Genomic DNA, 19684 nt, shown 5'->3' on the forward strand with positions numbered 1-19684 from the left:
GAAATCAACAAACACATGTAATAAAAGAATGTCATTGAATTGCGTTAGTTTTTATCTCGTTGCGCTTAATTGGCACATTTCTGTATTTACACATGCAGGCTGAGCCCCGAAGCTTATTTGAGTTGTTTTACATGAAATGATTGTCTTCCAGCTATGGTGAGATAACAACAAAAAGACCACAGAACAGGAGAATAGAACTGGTGAGATCACTTCCTGTGCTAACATTGATTTAATTTAAATGTAACCTGCATCTTTCGAGTCAACTTCTCCTCTCTGTGAGACGACAGAAATCCCCCTCGTTGCAAGGTTCTTCTCAGCAACGAGGAAACACAAATATAATTATCAGCATTTCAAAATGAAGAAAAATGTGAATGTTTCACATTCAGATATTTTTCCTGTCTTTTTCAGCGTGCACAAAGTGTTAATATCACAATTATCACTTATTTCTAATAATGAATTGAAAGTCTAATCATGAGCTTGTTTTTATACAGAAACTACTGATATTTATTGGATATTTGCAAAAACAAAAATCCAATATCATGCGTCCTCTGTTTGAACTCCACCTCAGGTCATGTTTTTATTTACTGCTGTTCCATTTCAATATCCTGACACATATTTGAACATTTCAGATTCCTCCTGTGGTTCACAGCAGGTTAGTAGTTTCTGCTCGCTGGAGGAAAACTATAGATGAGTCTTGCACAATTAAGTGAGTACTGACAGCAGATGTTCTCTGTTATGCTGTGAAACCATTTCAAAACTATATATATATATATATATATATATATATATATATATATATATATATATATATATATATATATATATATCCTGTGTTGTGTTGCTCAGGGTCTTTACCAATGGAGAAGTTCTGGTTCCTCCAGCTCGAATACGGATACCAAAGTATACTCTCCGAAGCTGGGAGAACGTGTTAGCCATGGTGACGGAGAAAGTACATCTTCGTACCGGTGCTGTGTACAGGTACTATACAACATCAAGACGTTGTGACCCCCTCATACCATGGGTTTAAATTAGTCACGTGGTGCACAGCGAGGGCGAAGTGAAGATATTGCTGTAGTTTTACTTGTATTATTAAGGTAGACTGTAACTGCAAAGGATATAGGTTTTTTTGTTGTTTTTCTGATATTTTTTATTTGTTGTGAAAGCAAAGAGTTGTATCAAGCTGCTGTTAAATGCTTGAATTTTAAACCAGTTGCATTTGTTTCATCTTGTTTCGAGAATGGAACCTTACTCTAGAGGTTTGTTGGTTAAAGCTTCAACAAAATGATGCAAAAAATTTTTTCAAGTAATCGGCGACTGGGACAGTACTGATGTGATACGATATCAATGTGTTCAATGATGTGACAGATTTTCCTTTCCAAAACACTCTGATCCTTTTAACGTTGTTGAATCTGCCTCAAATTACTCAAATTTGTGTCCCGAGGCTTTATACCTTAGATGGACGTTCTGTACGCGGTTCCACTGAGCTGGAGAACAACCAGTACTATGTTGCAGTTGGTGCAGAAAAATTTAAAGCTCTTCCCTACCACCACTGTGTCCCGAGCAGGGATTTAATTAGGAAAAACAACACAGAAAGGTAAAGTTTCTCTCCACACATTTGTGAAATAATCATGGAACTCTTCTACTGATGTGCAAAAGAGAGAGAAGTTTTGCTTTTTTTGCCCCCTCCCACAGCCAAGACATCCTGCCTGCTATCAGAGGGACGAGACATCCTCAAGCTGCTGTGAGTATCATCGCTTTCAAATCAGATGCAGTTTTGCAGTCTTACCATGTTGTGACATGTAAAATGACTAATTTTCCTCCCCAGATTCTCATCAGTTTGCTGCAGCAACATTACGGTTGTTTCACTATTGAGACTTTGAGCACAGAGCATTTCAATTATCATTTCCCACATGTGAAACATGTTGTGCGTAAGGAGGGCGTGGGTTCGTTTTGAAACAGCACTATCATCAATCACTGTCTGCAGGAGGCATTGAGTTACTGTTGCTTTCCATTTTGATGGGTAATCCCCACAGAGACAGGTTGGCCCACTTGATCAAGTGCAGTGAGCCTCATGCACAGATCATATGCACCAATGTCACGAGGGAGGGTGGTGGTGGTGGTGGTGGTGGTGGTGGGGGGGGGGGGGGCTTCACAGACTGAAAAAAACAACAACAAAATAATCTCTTATTCAAACCAGAACAATTGTGATGAAGTAGACGGTGAAATGCTTTGAATCCATATGAGGATTGCATTGCTGTGGGCCTGCGATGAACACCAAATCACACAGTCGAGATTGCCCACTCAGCAGGTTGAGGTGGTGCATGAGATGGTGGTGGGGGGGGGGGGGGGCCATATGAGAAATGCATCTGGCATCTGATTTTTCTAACCATGAAGGATGACAACACTGTGGCAGATGTCAATTTTTTTTCCAGATGGAGAAAAATGCTTCTTGCTGTATCTGTGATTGACTACCATTATATTCAGAAATAAGATAAATATTTATCAGAATCTGTTTAAATGCTGTGACTTGGTTTCTTCAAGTGTGGATAGATTGAGCCCCCCACCACACTACCACCCACACACACACACACACACACACACTCACACACTGATTAAACTTTGAATAATGGAGGTTCAATCCTTTAAGGGATGACAATTAGGATCAACATGGATGCTATTATAAAAATGACCAATAGGTGGAGACAGAGACAGTGTTATAGCTGTGTTTTGCATCCACCAGCTGTAGTGTTAGTTATTCACCACATATGCTGGTGCCACATTTTACTCCCCTCACCTCGAATTCTGATCCCCTCATGAATTTGTAAACATGATTTGACCAGTTAATATAAGAACCTTTCTAAAGGAGGAAAGACCCATGCTCCAAAAAAAATTGCCCACACCGTCTTGATCCATCAGCTGTTTGGCTTACTGATTACACATACATTTATAGGGTCATGTCCGTCATTAATTTTCAGTTTGACCTCACAAAACAACAGCGGTCTGGTCGAAAATGGCTGTAAAAAGAAAAAGATCTTTTAAAACATGCACACTGAGGCTGCGTAAAATGTAACCTTGCTCTTACAACCTAGCTGTGTGGGAAGTGTGTCTGTCCTGTCTGCACTGGCGGCGCATACTTTCTGCACCGCTGCATCTGACATCTGCTATGGAGCATTCACTGGAGTCTAAACTGACAACTTTGTGTAAGATTAAAACATATTCCCATTTGAAGTAAGCATATATGAAGAGTTAGGCGCGCAGATGTGATGGGGCGAAAACCATATCCTCTACTTATGGTTTTCATAGCAGCAGAAGAAAACACAGTGCTGATTGAATAAGTATCTGATACTCAGGTGCAGCACTCTTTGACATATTGTGATGCACCTTTTCAAATTTGATTTTTAATCCAAAAACTGAAGCGGATGAATCAAAACAATTCATTCAAGTAGCGAAAGTTTTTGATTTACCTGGAAATGGCTGATATTGACACGCATCAGTGGAAGACGTGTGTTTGACTTTCTTCTCTCAGTCTTTGCCTGACACCTGTTTGCAGTGAGCAGACAAACCTGTTTCATTTTGGCCTCTAAATTCATGGGATTAAGGTTAAGTGAGAAAATCTGACACGATTATGATCTGTTGCTGTCAATATTTGTTCCTCTGATCAGATGAAGTGATGGTCAGTGTTACTAGAATTGAGAAACAGTTACTTGCCAGTTCAATAATGTTTGTCAAATCTGTGTATTTTGCCAACCGGGATGGTAGAATTCAAAATCATTTGCCTGCAGAAGTGACTTGTCACACTCCAACTTTTACACAAATATATTAGAGGAATGGAGTTCTGAGGGTTGCTGTAAAGAAGAAAAGCTCTGTCTGGAACACTGGCAGACTAAGGTGAAAACAAATCAGGATTGGTCACCTTGATTTTAACGATGCAACTGGCTTCATATTTGGAGCGGACTACTGTGGGCGCTGTCGTCCAATTATTACTTCCTGCTTTCACTAGGTGGCACTAGAGAACACAAATGGCTGTTAATCATTTAAATCAAATGATGATAGGTCGGGCTTACTTCCTATAACCTGTCGGGACTCAGGCGGGATCCACTTACAGCTGTTTCCTGTTCAATGGCTTAACAGAAATGCTATCAGACATCGCCCAGCTCTGTTTTGGTTGTTTCCTGATGCCCCCTGGTGGCGCCATGACTAATCTGCCCCGCCCTTCACCTGCTTTGGTGGCCCTGGTAGTTTTTGTATAATCCTGATGACAGACAAATATTAGATCGTTACCTCCTTGGCAGGGTAATCATAGTGGCGTGCATCATGCAAAGCACCGCTCAGGGGCAGGTCAGTAGCTTCTCATGTACAAGAAGTATCAGCAGGCTAGAAAAGCTGAGCAAACCTGCTGTAGATGTTCACTGCTGCTCGTGGTTCTTCTACTCCTGGATGATCTCATCTGGGGGAAGTGGCATTACCACGTGGAAAACTCTCTCCCTCTGAACTGCTGCCAGCGTGTCTGCAGCTACTGAGGACCTGGCCAGGGAGCGGCTCCCACCAACACTACAGCCTGTATGGCTGCAGGGTCCAATTGGGTTTGGGACCCCTGTTTTCCCCTGGCTATCATATCACAGTGCCCTCTTGTTGACTCCTGTTCTCTGCCACATGAGAGGCCACAGATTACTTGCTACCAGGTCCCTCCGAGCTCCTCCACACTGACTCTAGCACTCTTTGGCACTCTTTGGCTCTCTTGCTTCTATCTCTGGGGCCTCCTGACACACACACACACACACACACACACACACACACACACACACACACACACACATACTTTTCTGCTCCCAAAAGACATTGTACTGTAGATATGTAATGCACAGCGCGAGTTGAGATGACCTCAGCTTTTCCACTGCCGTGTTTCCAGTTGGCTGCTACATGTACTATACTCTCCTGGCTCTTCAGCACCTCTCTTCCTCGCTCTACGCCCTCCTCACCAATCTCCCCGAGTGACACTGTCCTGATTCAAGTTTGTTGATTTAAATAAGATCTATTTACATATCAGCATCGGGCTGTAAACACGAAAAAAAAAGCGAGCATTTTTTTCCTCTTTTTTTTGATTGCCCACATGTTTTTATATTTTGAACTTTAGTTCAAGTTGTTTCACAGATGAACTGAAGTTGTGAAATTGAATTAACCGCGTACCGCTGTGACAGTGCCACCGCTCGTTTGTCTTTGATCTCGTCTAAGTCGTGGACATTGGCGCGCTAGAATCTGAACTCTGTTTCAACTCCTCATCGTCAACTACACCAGGCAAACTTTCACTCTTTTGTTGTTGTTGATGTTGTTTTTTTCCCCTCCCTCGGCCCACCAACGGGCTGTTTGAATTCAAAAGAATACCAACAGCTCTGCATTGGAGAAAGCAAACAAGTAGAAGAAACAATGCTGTTATTCCCCAAGACTCCATGTTAGTGAGCTTGCAAACACCATTGCCAGAAGTGTATTCTGGTGGAAGCTTACGATCACTACACTATCCCCCGAGCCAGCCCAGGGATCCAGCCAGGCAGAGCTGCAGTAAAGAGCGCTGTAGCTGAAAAGAAACATTAAGTCTGCTCTCTCCCACTTTCTACGTCTGTCTCTCATTCTCTGTAAGGGAGATGTAGCTCACCTTTCTACCTACAGAGGGGATGAGGAGCCTGTGAGGAGAAAATTGCCTTTCACGGAAGCATTAATTCAGATGTGTACCCTGCTGTCTGAACATCACTCGCAACTCTACCCACTGCTCTCTCTCTCGCTCTCTTTCTCTCACTCTTTCACTCTCCCACCTTGCAACTAAGTCCCAAACCTCTTTTTTTCTCTTCCAGCTCTTTCCATCAATAACCTTCCGCTGTCTACTCCTGAAGAATAACTTATTCCCTCCGACTCCCTCCCTTTCCCTTAAAGCTTGTTTGGATTTTCATTGTTTGATCTGGCTTGATAAATAAGACAAATGCAGTTAGAAATTCATGACTGCCCCATTTCATCAATAAATGATTAGTTTGCCACGCTCCCTAGTGATTGATAGGTTGTGCACGGGATGTATTGGAACCAGATGAATTCAATACAGTAGGAGCCACGGGGGAGCTACAAAGCATATCAGCTCATGAAAAATTGAGGTCATTGGAAAATGTAAGAAAAGAGCAGCAGAACAAGTTTTGCCCTGTCGCATTTTGTCTTTTTTTTGTTGCTGTTGTTTCCCTCCTTTTTTTTTTCTTGTGAACAAAACCATAACAAATGATGAATCACAGGGAAATGGAAGGAAATACACACCTTAATCTATACCCCTTGTTTTTTTTTTTCTCTTCTCTTTTGTCTCTCCGTGAAGTTTCCTCACACCGGATTTACAGAAAACCTTGAGCACACAGCCAGAGGCCAGATGAAGAAACACACAGTCAAGCCAGAGAGAAGCAAACAACAGAGACAGGTGTCCAGAGACCCAGCCCTCCTCTTAACAGGGGGTATGTAGAGCAATTCTGCAGAAATAAGTCTCTTCTTGCCTCCCCTTCTTACTCCACTGATGGGATGCAACCTGTTGAAGACAAATATACATGCGTGCATGTTCTTGTGCATGAGGTTGCGCATGTAAAAAAAAAAAGAAAGCGTTGTAATAATGCGTGTTTTGAACATCAGCTTGGGGAACCTTTCTTTTAGTTCTTTAACCAGTTCTTTAAAGTCCAACAGAATACGACTTCCCGCTGTTTGTAGGAAACACGAGTCTTTTCTCTGAATATTAAACAGAGAAAAAAAAAGACTTCAAACACTGTCAAGAGGGCTTAAATCATAGATGAATTCAATCAGGCCATTTTGTTGAATATTTATCCAGAAAGCCTTGTTAATTATGTGTAGGGAAAACAAAATGCTCTAATTTTCTTCTGATGCGCGGATCAAAATGGTAATAAGTTATTAATCACAAAGAACACAGACACAAGATCATAAAAATGACAAAATGTATTGATGGGTTTGAACATTCGCCGTTTCGACTCCGTATATCAGTAATTGACTGCAACGTGTTTGGTCTGTTTAGTTATTCAGTTGTTGGGTGTTTGTTTTACCATCTGCGCACAAGAATAGTGCATTATTTGTTCACATAGAGATATAGGTGACATAACTGTCTGACTGTTTTTAACAGACATCCAGACAACACAGCTGAAAGCCCCTAAATGGTTTTCTTCTTCTTGTCGGACTAAAGGTGATGCTCATGTTCGCACTTCAATTAAAGGTGCAGTTTCCTTTCCCCAAAATGGCGTTGAAGTCTCACTTTGAAGACCCCTGAGGCAGCTAGCATGATGCTCATGTGTTTGTGTGCTTATTTTCGGTGACATGGTGACGCTAGCACGGAACGTCTCACAGGCACCGATTGGCACTTTTAGCTGTTTATGTGTTTTGAACGTGCGCTGCATGGGTGCATGTTCACTGGAGGCTGGCTACGTCTGGTTAGCTCTCTGCTGACAAATGAAGATAAACGAATTAATTGTGAGCATTCTGTGATTTCGTAAACGTTATCAGACCAAATGGATCCAGTTGGGATAGTGAAACAGGTTAACTTTGCACGTCTTGTGTGTAACGCAATTCTATTATTGTTTTCTGCAGTTTTACAACCTGAAGTTTGTGGGAAAAGTATTTTGGTGCCTCGGTGCATCACATGACGGATGGAAGAGGGGCATCAAAATCAGAGAAAAGCACTTTAATGACTCATCCCACATTCCAGGTCCAGTTAGACAGTTTAACTGTTTTTTACAGGAAGAGAAGGGATAAATATTTAAAATATATCAAGACCTGAATGAACAATTAACATGGGCACACAGAATTAAAATGATCAAAACGTATTTTTCCTTTAATAGGACCTTTAATTACCTCTTTGAGCCATTATACAGAAAAAAGCTTTTATCACAGCTTTTGGCACTGGATTTTCCTAATTATTTTCTTTCTCCTAACTGACGTGGCTTAAAAAAAGAGTCAATTATATGATACAAGACAGCAAAATGTAGTAAAGTCTATCTTCTATCGCAGTGTAATTATAAACCTATGTTAATGTATTTTCTATACATTGTCCTTTTGTCTAATCACTGATTAATCTGCCATGCTTGAGGTGAATGAATGTACTGTTGAAGCAGATTCAAGTTTAACAGAGTGTTTCATTATTCACATCCGGATCCATCTATATCAGATCCAGCAGCAGCACCACACACACACACACGCGCACACGCGCACACACACACACACACACACACACACACACACACACACACACACAAAACCAACAAGTTTGTTTACAAGGGAGAAAACAGTGTGATGTTGCTTTATAAGCTATTCCCTGTTTGCATGAAGAAACAACCATCACTGTCAAGAACTAACCCTGGTCTGAAAGTTCACGCTGGCTGGCCATATTTGTGTCAGGGCAGCTGTGGTTTTCTGTAGCCCTTTTGTCTGCGGGACCACTCTAAATAAATAAATGGCTTGACAGGATCATTGATCTCTGGTGAAGTTGAACAGGAAAGGGAAAGCAAGGGGACAGGAGGGCAGTGAGGGATGGAGAGGGAGGGAGAGAGAGAGAGAGAGTATGCAGAAGAATGAGGCGGTGACTGCCAACAGATGAGGTAATTGTGATTAATCACTTTTCTCAGAGGGCAGCATGTTCAATGCACAAAACAAAAGAAGTGAGATGGAAGGAGCAGCGGAAGTGCAGGAAGACTGCCAGTTGAAAGTGGACCTGCCGATTGATCAGGTAAAAAGAGCAACCACACAGCGAACCCTGAAGAGATCTTTAGCCTGGTTATCAGAGAGAAAGTAAGAATTGATTCGGCTGGAAAAACACCATCATCAGCAGCACTGTAGCAAAGCGGACATCAGTTCTCATAATTCAAATGCATGAACAACTAGAGAACACACTCACAAAGAAGCTTACAGCAGCTCTTACGAGACAAAGCTGCACACTCCCCTTTATGTCGAGCAAGAAGAAGGAGCAGTTTGAAGGGCTCACTGAGCCTTTACAGCATATCTCCACGAGGTGATGCAAGAGAACACACGTTGCTGCACATCGGGTGACTTTTGATGTTTGTTACGTCAGACTTACTTCCCGTAACCACTAGACGGCACTACAATTAGACTTAAATCAAGCTTGTATACTTCATTAGGCAGGAGACTCATGGCGAAGTTTGGAGAAGAGCTAACCGTGTAGAGTGAGAGAGGTTTCATTGTCGATGTCAACATTAGCCGCCGTGCCACTGTAACACTGTCTAAGGAAAACTCAGTCCCCACAGTAACCCGTCGCCAAGTCTTTAAGTTGTTTCTGACCAAATCTGAGATGGATATGGTTGACTCACTTTGTAGGGGTTCATCAAAGTGTCAACATAAAATTGAATATACATAATTTTCTGTTGCCAGCAGGTGGCGCTATGATTAGTTTACCCACATAATATCATCTGGTCTCCCTTCACCCACCCTGCTCTGCTAACTGGTGGAAATGCACCTCAGTTTTTGAATAATCCTGCTACAAACAAACCAAAAGATTCAAATGATTCAGATGCGATTTCTTCTTTGTCTGTTTTTCACCTCCAAACTCAAAAGACAGTACATTTCAAGTGAGGCATGATTTTATTTCCCTCTCCGAATAGAGCTTTTGGACACTCCGCACAAGTTATACAGTAAATACATATATACTATAACAAAATCAATACAGCAGTACAGCACAGTGTAAGATAGGGGGTATCTTATTTTTCCACCTCTGCAGATTGAAGCCAAGATAGTTGACGAGGAGTGTGATGACAGGAATTGTTCCACGAGTCCCTGCAAAGCCTCTCCTCATGATTCAAGCGGATCGTGTCTACACAGGTCTCTCTCTGCGGAACTCAAAAAGGATGTAAGTGCACTTATTATACATTTCAAGCACATTATTTCACGTTAGTTTTTTTTTTTTTTTTTAACTATATTATTCCGTCCATTTTTTCTGACTTTTCTTTTGATTAGGTCACGTCAAATTTGGTCCAACCAGCAATTATGTTCATCGTTCTTTCTGTAATTGAAAGAAAGTTTGAGCTGTTTTCCTTGTGTGTGTGCGTGTGTGTGTGCGTGTGCGTGTAGCTGCCTATGGCTCTCTGTGGATTGTATTTTGAAGCCTTTATTTTTATTTTTTTCTGAGGAAGGAGAGTCAGTAAAAGGTACCAGAATCCAGAGAATCCAAGACACCTGAGCCCCAGGCACGCTTCATGTTGTATGAGTAAACAAAGCTTTAGCTGTAGCAACAGATGCTCCCAATATGTTTGTCCTGAGAGAACACAGCATCCTGCTTAAAAGAATACATACGTGTGTGTGTGTGTGTGTGTGTGTGTGTGTGTGTGTGTGTGTGTGTGTGTGTGTGTGATTAGGGCCAGGCCATCACGTTATGTGAAGTCTGTCCTTTTTACTTTGGTTATTTTGCAGGCCCACAATGATGAAGTGGCTATATGTGTGTGTGTGCGCGTGTGTGTCTATATTTTATATATGTACAGATGTTTTTGCACGGATCTGTGGTTCCTCGAAATTACAGTCATTTAAATACACTTATTTTTTGCTCTAATAATCCTCGAGGGACGGTGATATGAAGCAATGTAACTGTGATGAATGCACACAACAGTCGGGTCATATTACTATTCCAAGCAATTTCATTTGGCTTTGAAATGAGAAGATATTGAGTCTTATTTAAGCAATCAATAACCTTGAACATTTCGTTTTAATGAAAACTATAATTTCAAGCAGTGGCAATTACACCATCGGGGAATGTTTTGGTGTGTGGTGATGATTTTTTTGCTGCCGTATGCACTTTTGTAATAAAGATATTCTTCAGGATAATTATTGACTTCTGGGGCCAGTTATGACCCTGGTTAAAGACCTCATCAATAGCTTAATTCATTACTTATTGCTTTTAGTCCTACATGGATGTTGCTGACTCAGATTCGCTATGGATTGTGAGTAATGATCATTAGATAATGGAAAAAAAAAAAAAAATCCCCAACAGACTCAGCTACATTTTGCAATAATCGTCTTGTTTTGATCTTCAGCAAATGAAGACTTGCATCTGTGGAGATGGTCCCGTTTGTTTGTAGCAAGCTGTTCAGTTTAAAACCACAATCCCCTTCACAGCTTAGATGCAAGATATAACTGGGAATCACTACGGAGGCCCGGAGTGGCCACATGACACAAGTTGTTACCACGGTTTCATTACTACCATAATCTGCTGCCTAAACGAGTTGATTGCACCGGCTTTTAACTGTACAACATGAACTGAGGAGTGTCCAGGAGCTGCTGCTTCTTTATTAATAACATAAAATATCTCTGAAGAAAGCATGTAGTCTCTTCTGCCCTGTCGCAAAATCCACGAGGTTTCGGGCGATGGCTCTCACGTTGCTTTTGTTAAGTTTAGTTGAGCTTGAGATTTGTCCATTTGAAAACACGCCGATCCAAGAGGGAGATGCACCAGTCCACCTGCTCATCAACTGGTTTGGACCCGAGCAAACCAACTATAGGTGTGAAAATGTCCTTGAATGACAAATCGATATTGGATGGTTCGATACAGATGTATTAAAAAAGTTATCAACATCTGCCAATACTGAAAATGCGCGAATAGGATCACGAATCCCTGATACTTTGTTCAATTTGCAGCCACAAGATATAACTTTTTTAACCATTTTGATTGAATTGTGTCCAATTTTTTTCCAATTCTTTGATTCATTGTAAGCCCTGAGGTATAACTTGTATGCTCAACTTTACTAATCAGTCATTAAATGTAACTGGGTTCCAGAATCTGATGAATTTAGTGTCCATGACATGGAACTGTTTTGATGAGTTCCCATGTCTGGATTTATCAGTGACCACAGCATCCGATTTATTCCCAAAAATTTGATCAATTTGTGGCCCGAGACATTACTGTCCCTCACAGTTTGATTTAAGAGTGACAATGAGATTTAACTTGTAATCCCATTAATATCTTTTCTTTATTGTCACTTTGAGCTCCCTCATTAAAACTGTCCGATTTGTATGAATGTAAATGACATCGGAGCAAAAAACTGTTATTGCAGATGTCATAAAGTTGAACATCCTTAGAAATGCCCTTTATATTAATAAGAGCCTTGGCACAGACCACGGTGCAATCATTCAAGTCTTTGTCATAGCAGAAATAACACTACTGAAGGTGAAACTTGCTCCAAATCTAACTATTATTCATTCACACTCTTCTTCTTCTCCTTCCCCTTCTTCTTCTTCTTTCCCCTCAGAGGCCAAACAGACTGTCGCTGTCTCGTTGTCGCCAACCTCATCATTTAGAGCGCTGTGAATAATAATGAGGGATAACTGCACTGCGATGACTCATACTTTGACCCGAGTTCAAACAGATTTCCTCCCACTCTGCTGCTGCTGCTCTGTGTGCTTGTGAATTTCAGTCTACCCTGTGTACCGTATACATGCATGTATGTAGATATTGATGATCAAATTCAATTACATGATTACATTTTCAAGCCAAAGCTTTTCAGTGATTTATTGCATTGAATTTAAATATATTTACTGTGTGTGTGTGTGTGTGTGTGTGTGTGTGTGTGCGTGCGTGTGTGTGTGTGTGTGAGATATTGACCTGTGTGGTCCAGGCCAAATAAAGAATAACACCATTCAGCAGCTCTGCCAAGTGTCCGCTGGGAGTGAAAGCATCAGAGCCTGATGCACATTTATCAAAGCCTTTCTTATAATCACTTTGACTGACTTTTGTTGGACTTTCTGAAGGTTGGGTTTTCCTTTTTAGAGCGCGTTCTGTTAAAAAGATCATCGATTTCTGGAAAGTGTGTGAGTGTGTGTGTGTGTGTGTGTGTGTGTGCGTGTGTGTGTGTGTGCGTGTGTGTGTGTTGTAGATGTCATATACTTTGAGGAAATGCGCGCAGAAGATTTACACTCGCCAGGGTGTTATTGTGTTTACAACTATCATTTGTTTTGATTTAACAATATTGGCTGATTTATCAAGCAGTCAGCTAAGCATTTTTTCTTAATTAATATTGTTAGAAATGCCAATGCGACTAGGGAGCTTTGATCAATCGTCTTCCTTTTCCTGAGAATTTTGTGATAAAAAATCGAATGGTTATTGACCGATGCATTGATCCATTCCTTTCTTTTTTCCAATGCCAGTCTGTTGCATGTGTCTTTGAGTCATTTTCCCCGCTGCTATTCCCCGTAGCTTATGTTAGCCGTTTAAGAGGCCTTATTCTCCCCCATGCAAGGTCAACTATAATCAACTCTAGACAATGTCACTGTCTTGCTTTTCCAGAGAAGTAGACAGGAGAAGACGACTCCTCAGGGCTTTTAAGGACCTACTGCATTATACCATTCAATTACTGTTCATTAGACAGTGTACCGCCATTAATCAGACTGAGATGTTCTGCTAGTCCTCAGCGGGGACAATGAACTAGGGAAATTTATTCCGGCTTCCTGTCTAGGCCGCTGTTTTTTTTTGTGGCAAGAAGAGAGATGACACTTTGGAATGCACTGAAGCTTTTAGTACAGACACTCTCCTGCAATACAACGCTCTGTTTTCGAGTGAAGTTCTCGGATCCGCGCGGGGGCCCTGTCTTTGAATTTTAAGAAACATAGGCTTTGTCAGAGATTTACTGCATATGTGGGAGAGTGTTACGAGTCTGATATATCACTAAAAGAGGAGAAAGCTGACAGATTTACTGATTAGAGCTGCATATGCATTGAATATGACTGGATGATGATATGAGAAACTGATTTATGTTTTCCAGGAGGCTAAAGAGAGGGAGGTGTCGTCTAGGCTCTGCAGCGTACCGTCACGGATCTCCCGCTTTTTCAAGGGTAGGATCATCAAAGCATAAAGCCTGGTTGTAGCTCACAGGTCCCCCCACCACCCCCCCCCACTGACGTTCCCCTCCGTAGCATCTATTGCACCCATAAAGAGGCCACTAATACACTCTGCATTACCTGTTTCACCCCCTCACATTGCATGTCACTAGATCCGCAACCACCTTTCAACATCTGGCAGAGCTTTACCAGGTGCTTTATGGAGACCATCTGGTTGAATGGGTTTTTTTTTACCTCCTCAATCTCAGATGACTTATTCTGGTATTAAAGGCACCTGCACATCAAGGTGTGCCATGGGATTATTTACAGCTCTTTATATTTCCCGTGTATTTTATTATGTGGAACCACACAGACAGAATGAGATGAATAGATGGGATTCAGTGGGAAGTTGGCGTCGCCCGTGGGTTCCCTTGAGGAAAAGCCAATTGGACTTTGGATTACTGGAGAAAAAAAGCCTTTGTTCAGCAAGATCGTCTTTGCAAATCAACATCACTTTTATGATTTTTCTCTTTTTTTGTTTGAAGCGGAAATGCATCCGTAAAAAACCAACATTAGGCTATAAACCAAATAAACCACAAATGCACAGCCGTCATCGTCGCCACAGTTCAGCCTCGCATTTCCTCTTCTCACCGTCAGCATGATGACGTTTAGCTAGCTGTTAGCAACAGCTGTTTTGAAGGCACATTAAAGCTTAAGCAATTCACAAGCTTGCTATTTAGTGTCATACTTATTAAGCTTGTGCTAATTGCAAACTTTATTTACAGATTTTATTTATTTATGAACCAAAACTCCATTAAAAAAAGAACCAAACTCATTGACTTGTAGACAAGAGAACTGAATATTCAACCACGCTAAATTATGTCTGGGTTTTAGGACTCATTCTGTGCTACTCTATATGGTACAGTACCATGAAAAATCATTTTTTTCCATACGACTTTGTTCGTGGTAGATTGCATCTTGTGACATTTACTCGATTGATCTAAATAAAAAAAAGAAACTCTGAAAAATTAGAAAGTTACAGCTAAGCACATTTGATTATGGGACATAAAAAGAAAAGAAAAAAGCCCAGTGTTAAAGGAAAAAAAAAAGAAGAAACAATGCAGACTTCCTCCTGTGTGTGTGTGTGTGTGTGTGTGGGAGGGGGGGTGTGCCTTTCAACCGATCCAAGCAATTTTATTCTAATTGCAACAAAACATACTGTAGGCTCTGCTACTCAGGCCCAGCATCCTGTCCCTTGTGAAAATTCTAAAGGTGACTAAATGGAACGAAATGCAAATCCCTGCAGGTGGTTATCAGGGTCTGCCCTTCAATCTGAGGGTTGCCATGTCAGTGTGACACCAGGATAACGACTGCATCCTGCACTAACAGCAGGCTCCCTAGCTCACTTAAGTGCCATCTGTGCTATCTTTATAGCACACAAATACTCATACATGCACATGGAGCTACAGTACATCACTGTTGTTTCTCATAACGTGTACATGACATGTATGTATTCTCTTTCAACAATTGTCCGATTGATGAGAGATGATTGAGGTCCAGATACACTTGCGCACTCCGCTACAGGTTACATTTTCCCTGTGGAATATCATTCGGTTCTGCGGGGTGGGGGGCATTTCAAATAAATCACAGCACATTAGCGTTAGCAGATTCCGCACACATATTCATTTTCCTGTCCTTATCGCATTGTTGTCAGTGTTTTGCGCTTCATTTATGCATCATATTTCCCTCGTTGCTGCAGCTACAGATGACAGGAATGCAAAAAAATGTAACTGGAGACTTGGAGTTGTAGTGAAGACAAGTGGGATGTGAGAGGGAAAAAAGATCTGTAACAAAGTCAAACCTGTCTGCCACCTGCCCTGCATTGAAATGTCAATATCTGGGCCAGTTTTTATCCTGAAAAGGAATTTTTCAGCAGAATATGGGGGGGGGCACTGCCATCAAAGCACTCACCCTGCCTCCGTCATATACATTATCAGGACTATTCCATCTTTACATGTATAAAAGCAAGAGACACTCCCAGGTTCAGTTTGGCTGAGATTCTCCTTCAAAAGTTATTGGCACCATGTACAATGGCCTTGTAATTTATGAGAACTGTTAGGATCACTGACAGAAGTTGTAAAGCATCTTGACTGATTGGGTAGATATGAGGTGTGTGCAGTCATGGAGTATTGTCGCCTGTATGTGTGCACCACATGCTGAGAGAGTGGCATGGCTCGCTCTGTCACAGATAAATTACTCCATACAGTCAAATTAAGTTGTTGTAAATCACCCCGCAGACCCCAAGACTAGTCCTGAGTGATGACCTTTACGCCTATTTGACTTTAACTCTTATTTATGTTAATCACATCTGTATTATACTGACAGTAAAACTGTGTCATATTTGAAAAGGTCATTGTTTTGTAGTGAAGCATATGACGGGGAATAAACCACATTCTCTTTTTGTTTATTGTTATTTAGGAGGTCCTTGAGATGATGGTTTGATTTGAATGTTGAAATTATTTTCTTTTTTGTCTCCCTTTTCCTTTTTTTGTTCCAGAAAAAGTGAAACATTAACATTCCTGGCTTTGATCAACATTCCAAAGGTATGCGCTTAACAGATATTTACGGTAAAGTGGTTCATAAAAATAACGTACCTTGCATTCAAGCCTTGTATACTTATTCATACATGCTCTTAACATTATCACGGTTTTTGTAGGTACAGCATTGCAGGAGGACGCATACTGAGCACGCACTATGTCTGAGCATACACTGGTGACATAGCCAGCTTTTCGATGACCTCGAAGGTCTTCACTTCACAAGTGATGTCACCGCTGAATTGAAGCATAGAAGTGGGGAAAAGTTTTTAAAAAATACTCATTTTTCGATGTTGTTCAAAATAGCAGTTAATCGTATTCTGTGCATAGAAAAGTGGTAGCAACATGCGTTTACATCAATTCTGGGTGCAAGACAGAGACAGAGATGAAATGCAACACAGTGAAGTCATTAAACTGCTAAAAACCGTACATTTTCATCGAGTGTACGTGCCTGATGTCTGAAGCACCCATTTTGAATTGTGATATCTGGGTTTGAACGGGTCAGAGTTGAAATTTTCAAGTGGGAAAAACAAAATTCTGACCTCACATGTCATTTCTATAGCTGCGTAGCTACTTCCAGTTAGCCCTTTGCTATCTAAAAAGTAGCTAAATAATTGAATTAAGCAGCGCTAGACTTCCCAAATATCAGAACAAATGGATCAGATTCCGATTGTGAATGAGTCATTTTGCAGGTTTATGTGACGTTCAGAACTATTTATCGACCATACAGCCGCCACATTGACTTTGGAGCAGGCGTGGTAGAGCAGGCTACTTCCAGTTAGCCCCCGGCTAACTTGAATGTGGATGAATAACTTAATCGATTGGATTTCCAAATTTTATCAAATGTCTCAAATTCTGATGGTAAAACTAGTCTTTTTGCAGATTTTATGTTACGCTCTAAACTATTTAACCACTATTTTACAGGCACAATTGTCCGATGGAGGCAACTAATTCCAGTTAGCATTCTGCTAACTTGAATGACAAAAATTTATTTGTGCAGGTCCGCTAGTCTTTCCAAAAGTTATCAGACCAAATGGGTCAAATTCTCATGGCGTAACCAGTCCTTCTGCAGGGGTTGTGTGACGCTCCAAATTATTAATCCACATTTTTATAGTCACTTGAGTTGTCTATACCTGAGCGGCTACTTCCAGGTAGCCGCTCTGCTAACTTTAGTGTGGATTTAACTTACTCAAGGAGCTCTTTTAGACATTTAATCAGACCAAATGGATTAAGTTCTGTTAACTTTGCTCAGGGATTGCGTGATGCTCAAAACTATTCACCCACCGTTTTACAGTAACTACGGTCGGCGAAGCACGTACTGTATGTACAGTTGCCGTTACCAGAAGATGGTGGAAAATCTGTTGCACTATTGCTTTAAATGTCTCATTAATCTAAACTGCAATCTGAAATCCTATTCATTGGAGCTTTGCATAGAACACAACACGATCACTTGAGAGCATACCAAATGGCTGGTGTGGATTTTAAGTGCCTTTTGAAATCTCACTACACGGCTCTTCCTGATATTTATGACAATCACATATTCTATGGATGTTAGTCCACTACAGTACATCATACATAGGGAATACATATTTCTCCCCCCTCCTCATTCAGTCAGCCTTTTTTTTTTATTCTGACAAAGAGTAATCCTCAGGGACGGTTTCACTGAAGAAGAATGAAAATCTTTGTCAACTGCAGTAAAGTTGGATGAAAATGTAGACATTTTCTTTTCATTCATCATGTACATGTCATGAAAGGCCTTCAAGAATACAGCTGCTCCCAATAGCAATAAGTCTCTTTATTTCATATTTACATGGTGTGCAATAATAAGTTTCAAAGACTCTGTGTGTGTGTGTGTGTGTGTGTGTGTGTGTGTGTGTGTGTGTGTGTGTGTGTGTGTGTGTGTGTGTGTGTGTGTGTGTGCGTGCTGAAAAATCAGCCATTGTCATGTGAGCAAGGCGCCGGCGTGTGATATTCGTTGCGCTGGAGAGCGACAGGCTCTGAAGTGCCTCACTGCCCGGTTACACGGCAGCTTTGATTGCCAGTTTGTTCTGCGTGTAGCCTGTAGCTTTGAACTACGTCTCAAGATGAAAGACAACCTTGTCCACAGTGTGTCCACTGCAGACCACTGCTGCTGCTTATTTTTGCTTCAGGCACCATCAAGGGCTTTTGGGACTTCTTTTTTTTCTATAGTTCTTTACCATGCCAGTATGTACATTATGTATAATTTATCATCCAATTCATCCCAAGAGAGAACCCCATCTCAACTCTATATTAATTTAATGCCTTTTCTTTTTTTTTCTGCGTCAGATTGAATGTGGTCAGAGGGCGATCCCAATAAGGTATGCCTTTGTTGTCCAACAAACAGACTTTGTTATTAGCTGTTCTCAGAGTGAGAGCATCACCACTCATTGCTTATCCTCTCTTTCCCCCTGTTTTTCTTTTCTGTTTCTTTTTTTTTTTCTTGTTTAAGAGCCGGAGAAGAACAGTGTCACACTGCTAAGGGCCAGACGTCCTCGTTCTCTTCTGTCTCCCGGAGCCAGCTGCTCATGTATAAGATGAAACATTGTTATAAACCAAATAAAAATGTCTTGCCTCTTGACAGCCCCACCGTGGATATATGGCCTCTTATTTCAGTGAATATATTGCATAATTATGTATGGTTATGAATATTACATGGGTGCCTCACACTGAGCGCATGGTAAGATGCCTAATTGCGGACTTTAATTATTAAGAAGCAAAAGGTCCTGAGTAGGTTTTGTGTGAAGCACTTTTGATAAATTATTTTTTGCAGTTTTCCTGATGAATTATTTTTTTTTTGGGGGGGGGGGGTCTTGTGTCTAATCAGCGAGCATAGTGGACTGCATAACTGCTCTTGAGAGAGACTTATCTTCCCATGGAGAGGAATTACTATGTTGATTAAATCCACTGAAATCAACTAATAACTTAATGATATTGGAGTGGATCAGAGAAAAAAAATGAATCACTCCCTCTCGTAGTGGTGGCTATCAAGAACACAAGGGCACTGTAATGGGAAGAGTGAGGGCTTTTGCCATTGACCTCAGGGCACGGCTTTAATATTTCTGCATAAGGTGAGGCATAGAGCTGCTGAGGGAGAGGGCGAGAGAGAGAGAGACTGAGAAAGAGAGAGAGAAAGATGTAATAGCAAGGCAAACTAAATCACCTCACATTAAACGTAGTGTTAGTGCTTCATTTTATATTTCCTAAGACGCACTTCTAGGAAAAAGTCCAGAGAGGCT

The 19684-nt window shown here is 41.1% G+C and overlaps 1 protein-coding gene across 2 annotated transcripts; it reads left to right on the plus strand.

Annotated features, from left to right (window-relative positions):
- Positions 1 to 8607: 8607 nt before the first annotated feature.
- dcdc2c (doublecortin domain containing 2C) lies at positions 8608 to 19170 on the plus strand. Of its 2 annotated transcripts, XR_015109833.1 has the most exons (6): positions 8608 to 8746; positions 9752 to 9880; positions 13779 to 13848; positions 16391 to 16436; positions 18735 to 18766; positions 18898 to 19170. XR_015109833.1 is itself a non-coding variant. In XM_086183067.1 (5 exons), exons 1-4 carry the CDS (start codon positions 8654 to 8656, stop codon positions 16405 to 16407), a joined length of 309 nt encoding a protein of 102 aa, XP_086039193.1. In that variant the 5' UTR covers positions 8608 to 8653; the 3' UTR covers positions 16408 to 16436; positions 18735 to 19170. The 2 variants fall into 2 exon arrangements, 1 of the variants encoding a protein (XP_086039193.1); XM_086183067.1 differs by having other exon boundaries at positions 18735 to 19170.
- Positions 19171 to 19684: the final 514 nt, after the last annotated feature.

Source organism: Aulostomus chinensis, chromosome 17 (assembly GCF_037954235.1).
Source record: "Aulostomus chinensis isolate RoL2024-O1b breed Wild chromosome 17, RoL_Achi_v1.0, whole genome shotgun sequence".
NCBI lineage: Eukaryota > Metazoa > Chordata > Actinopteri > Syngnathiformes > Aulostomidae > Aulostomus > Aulostomus chinensis.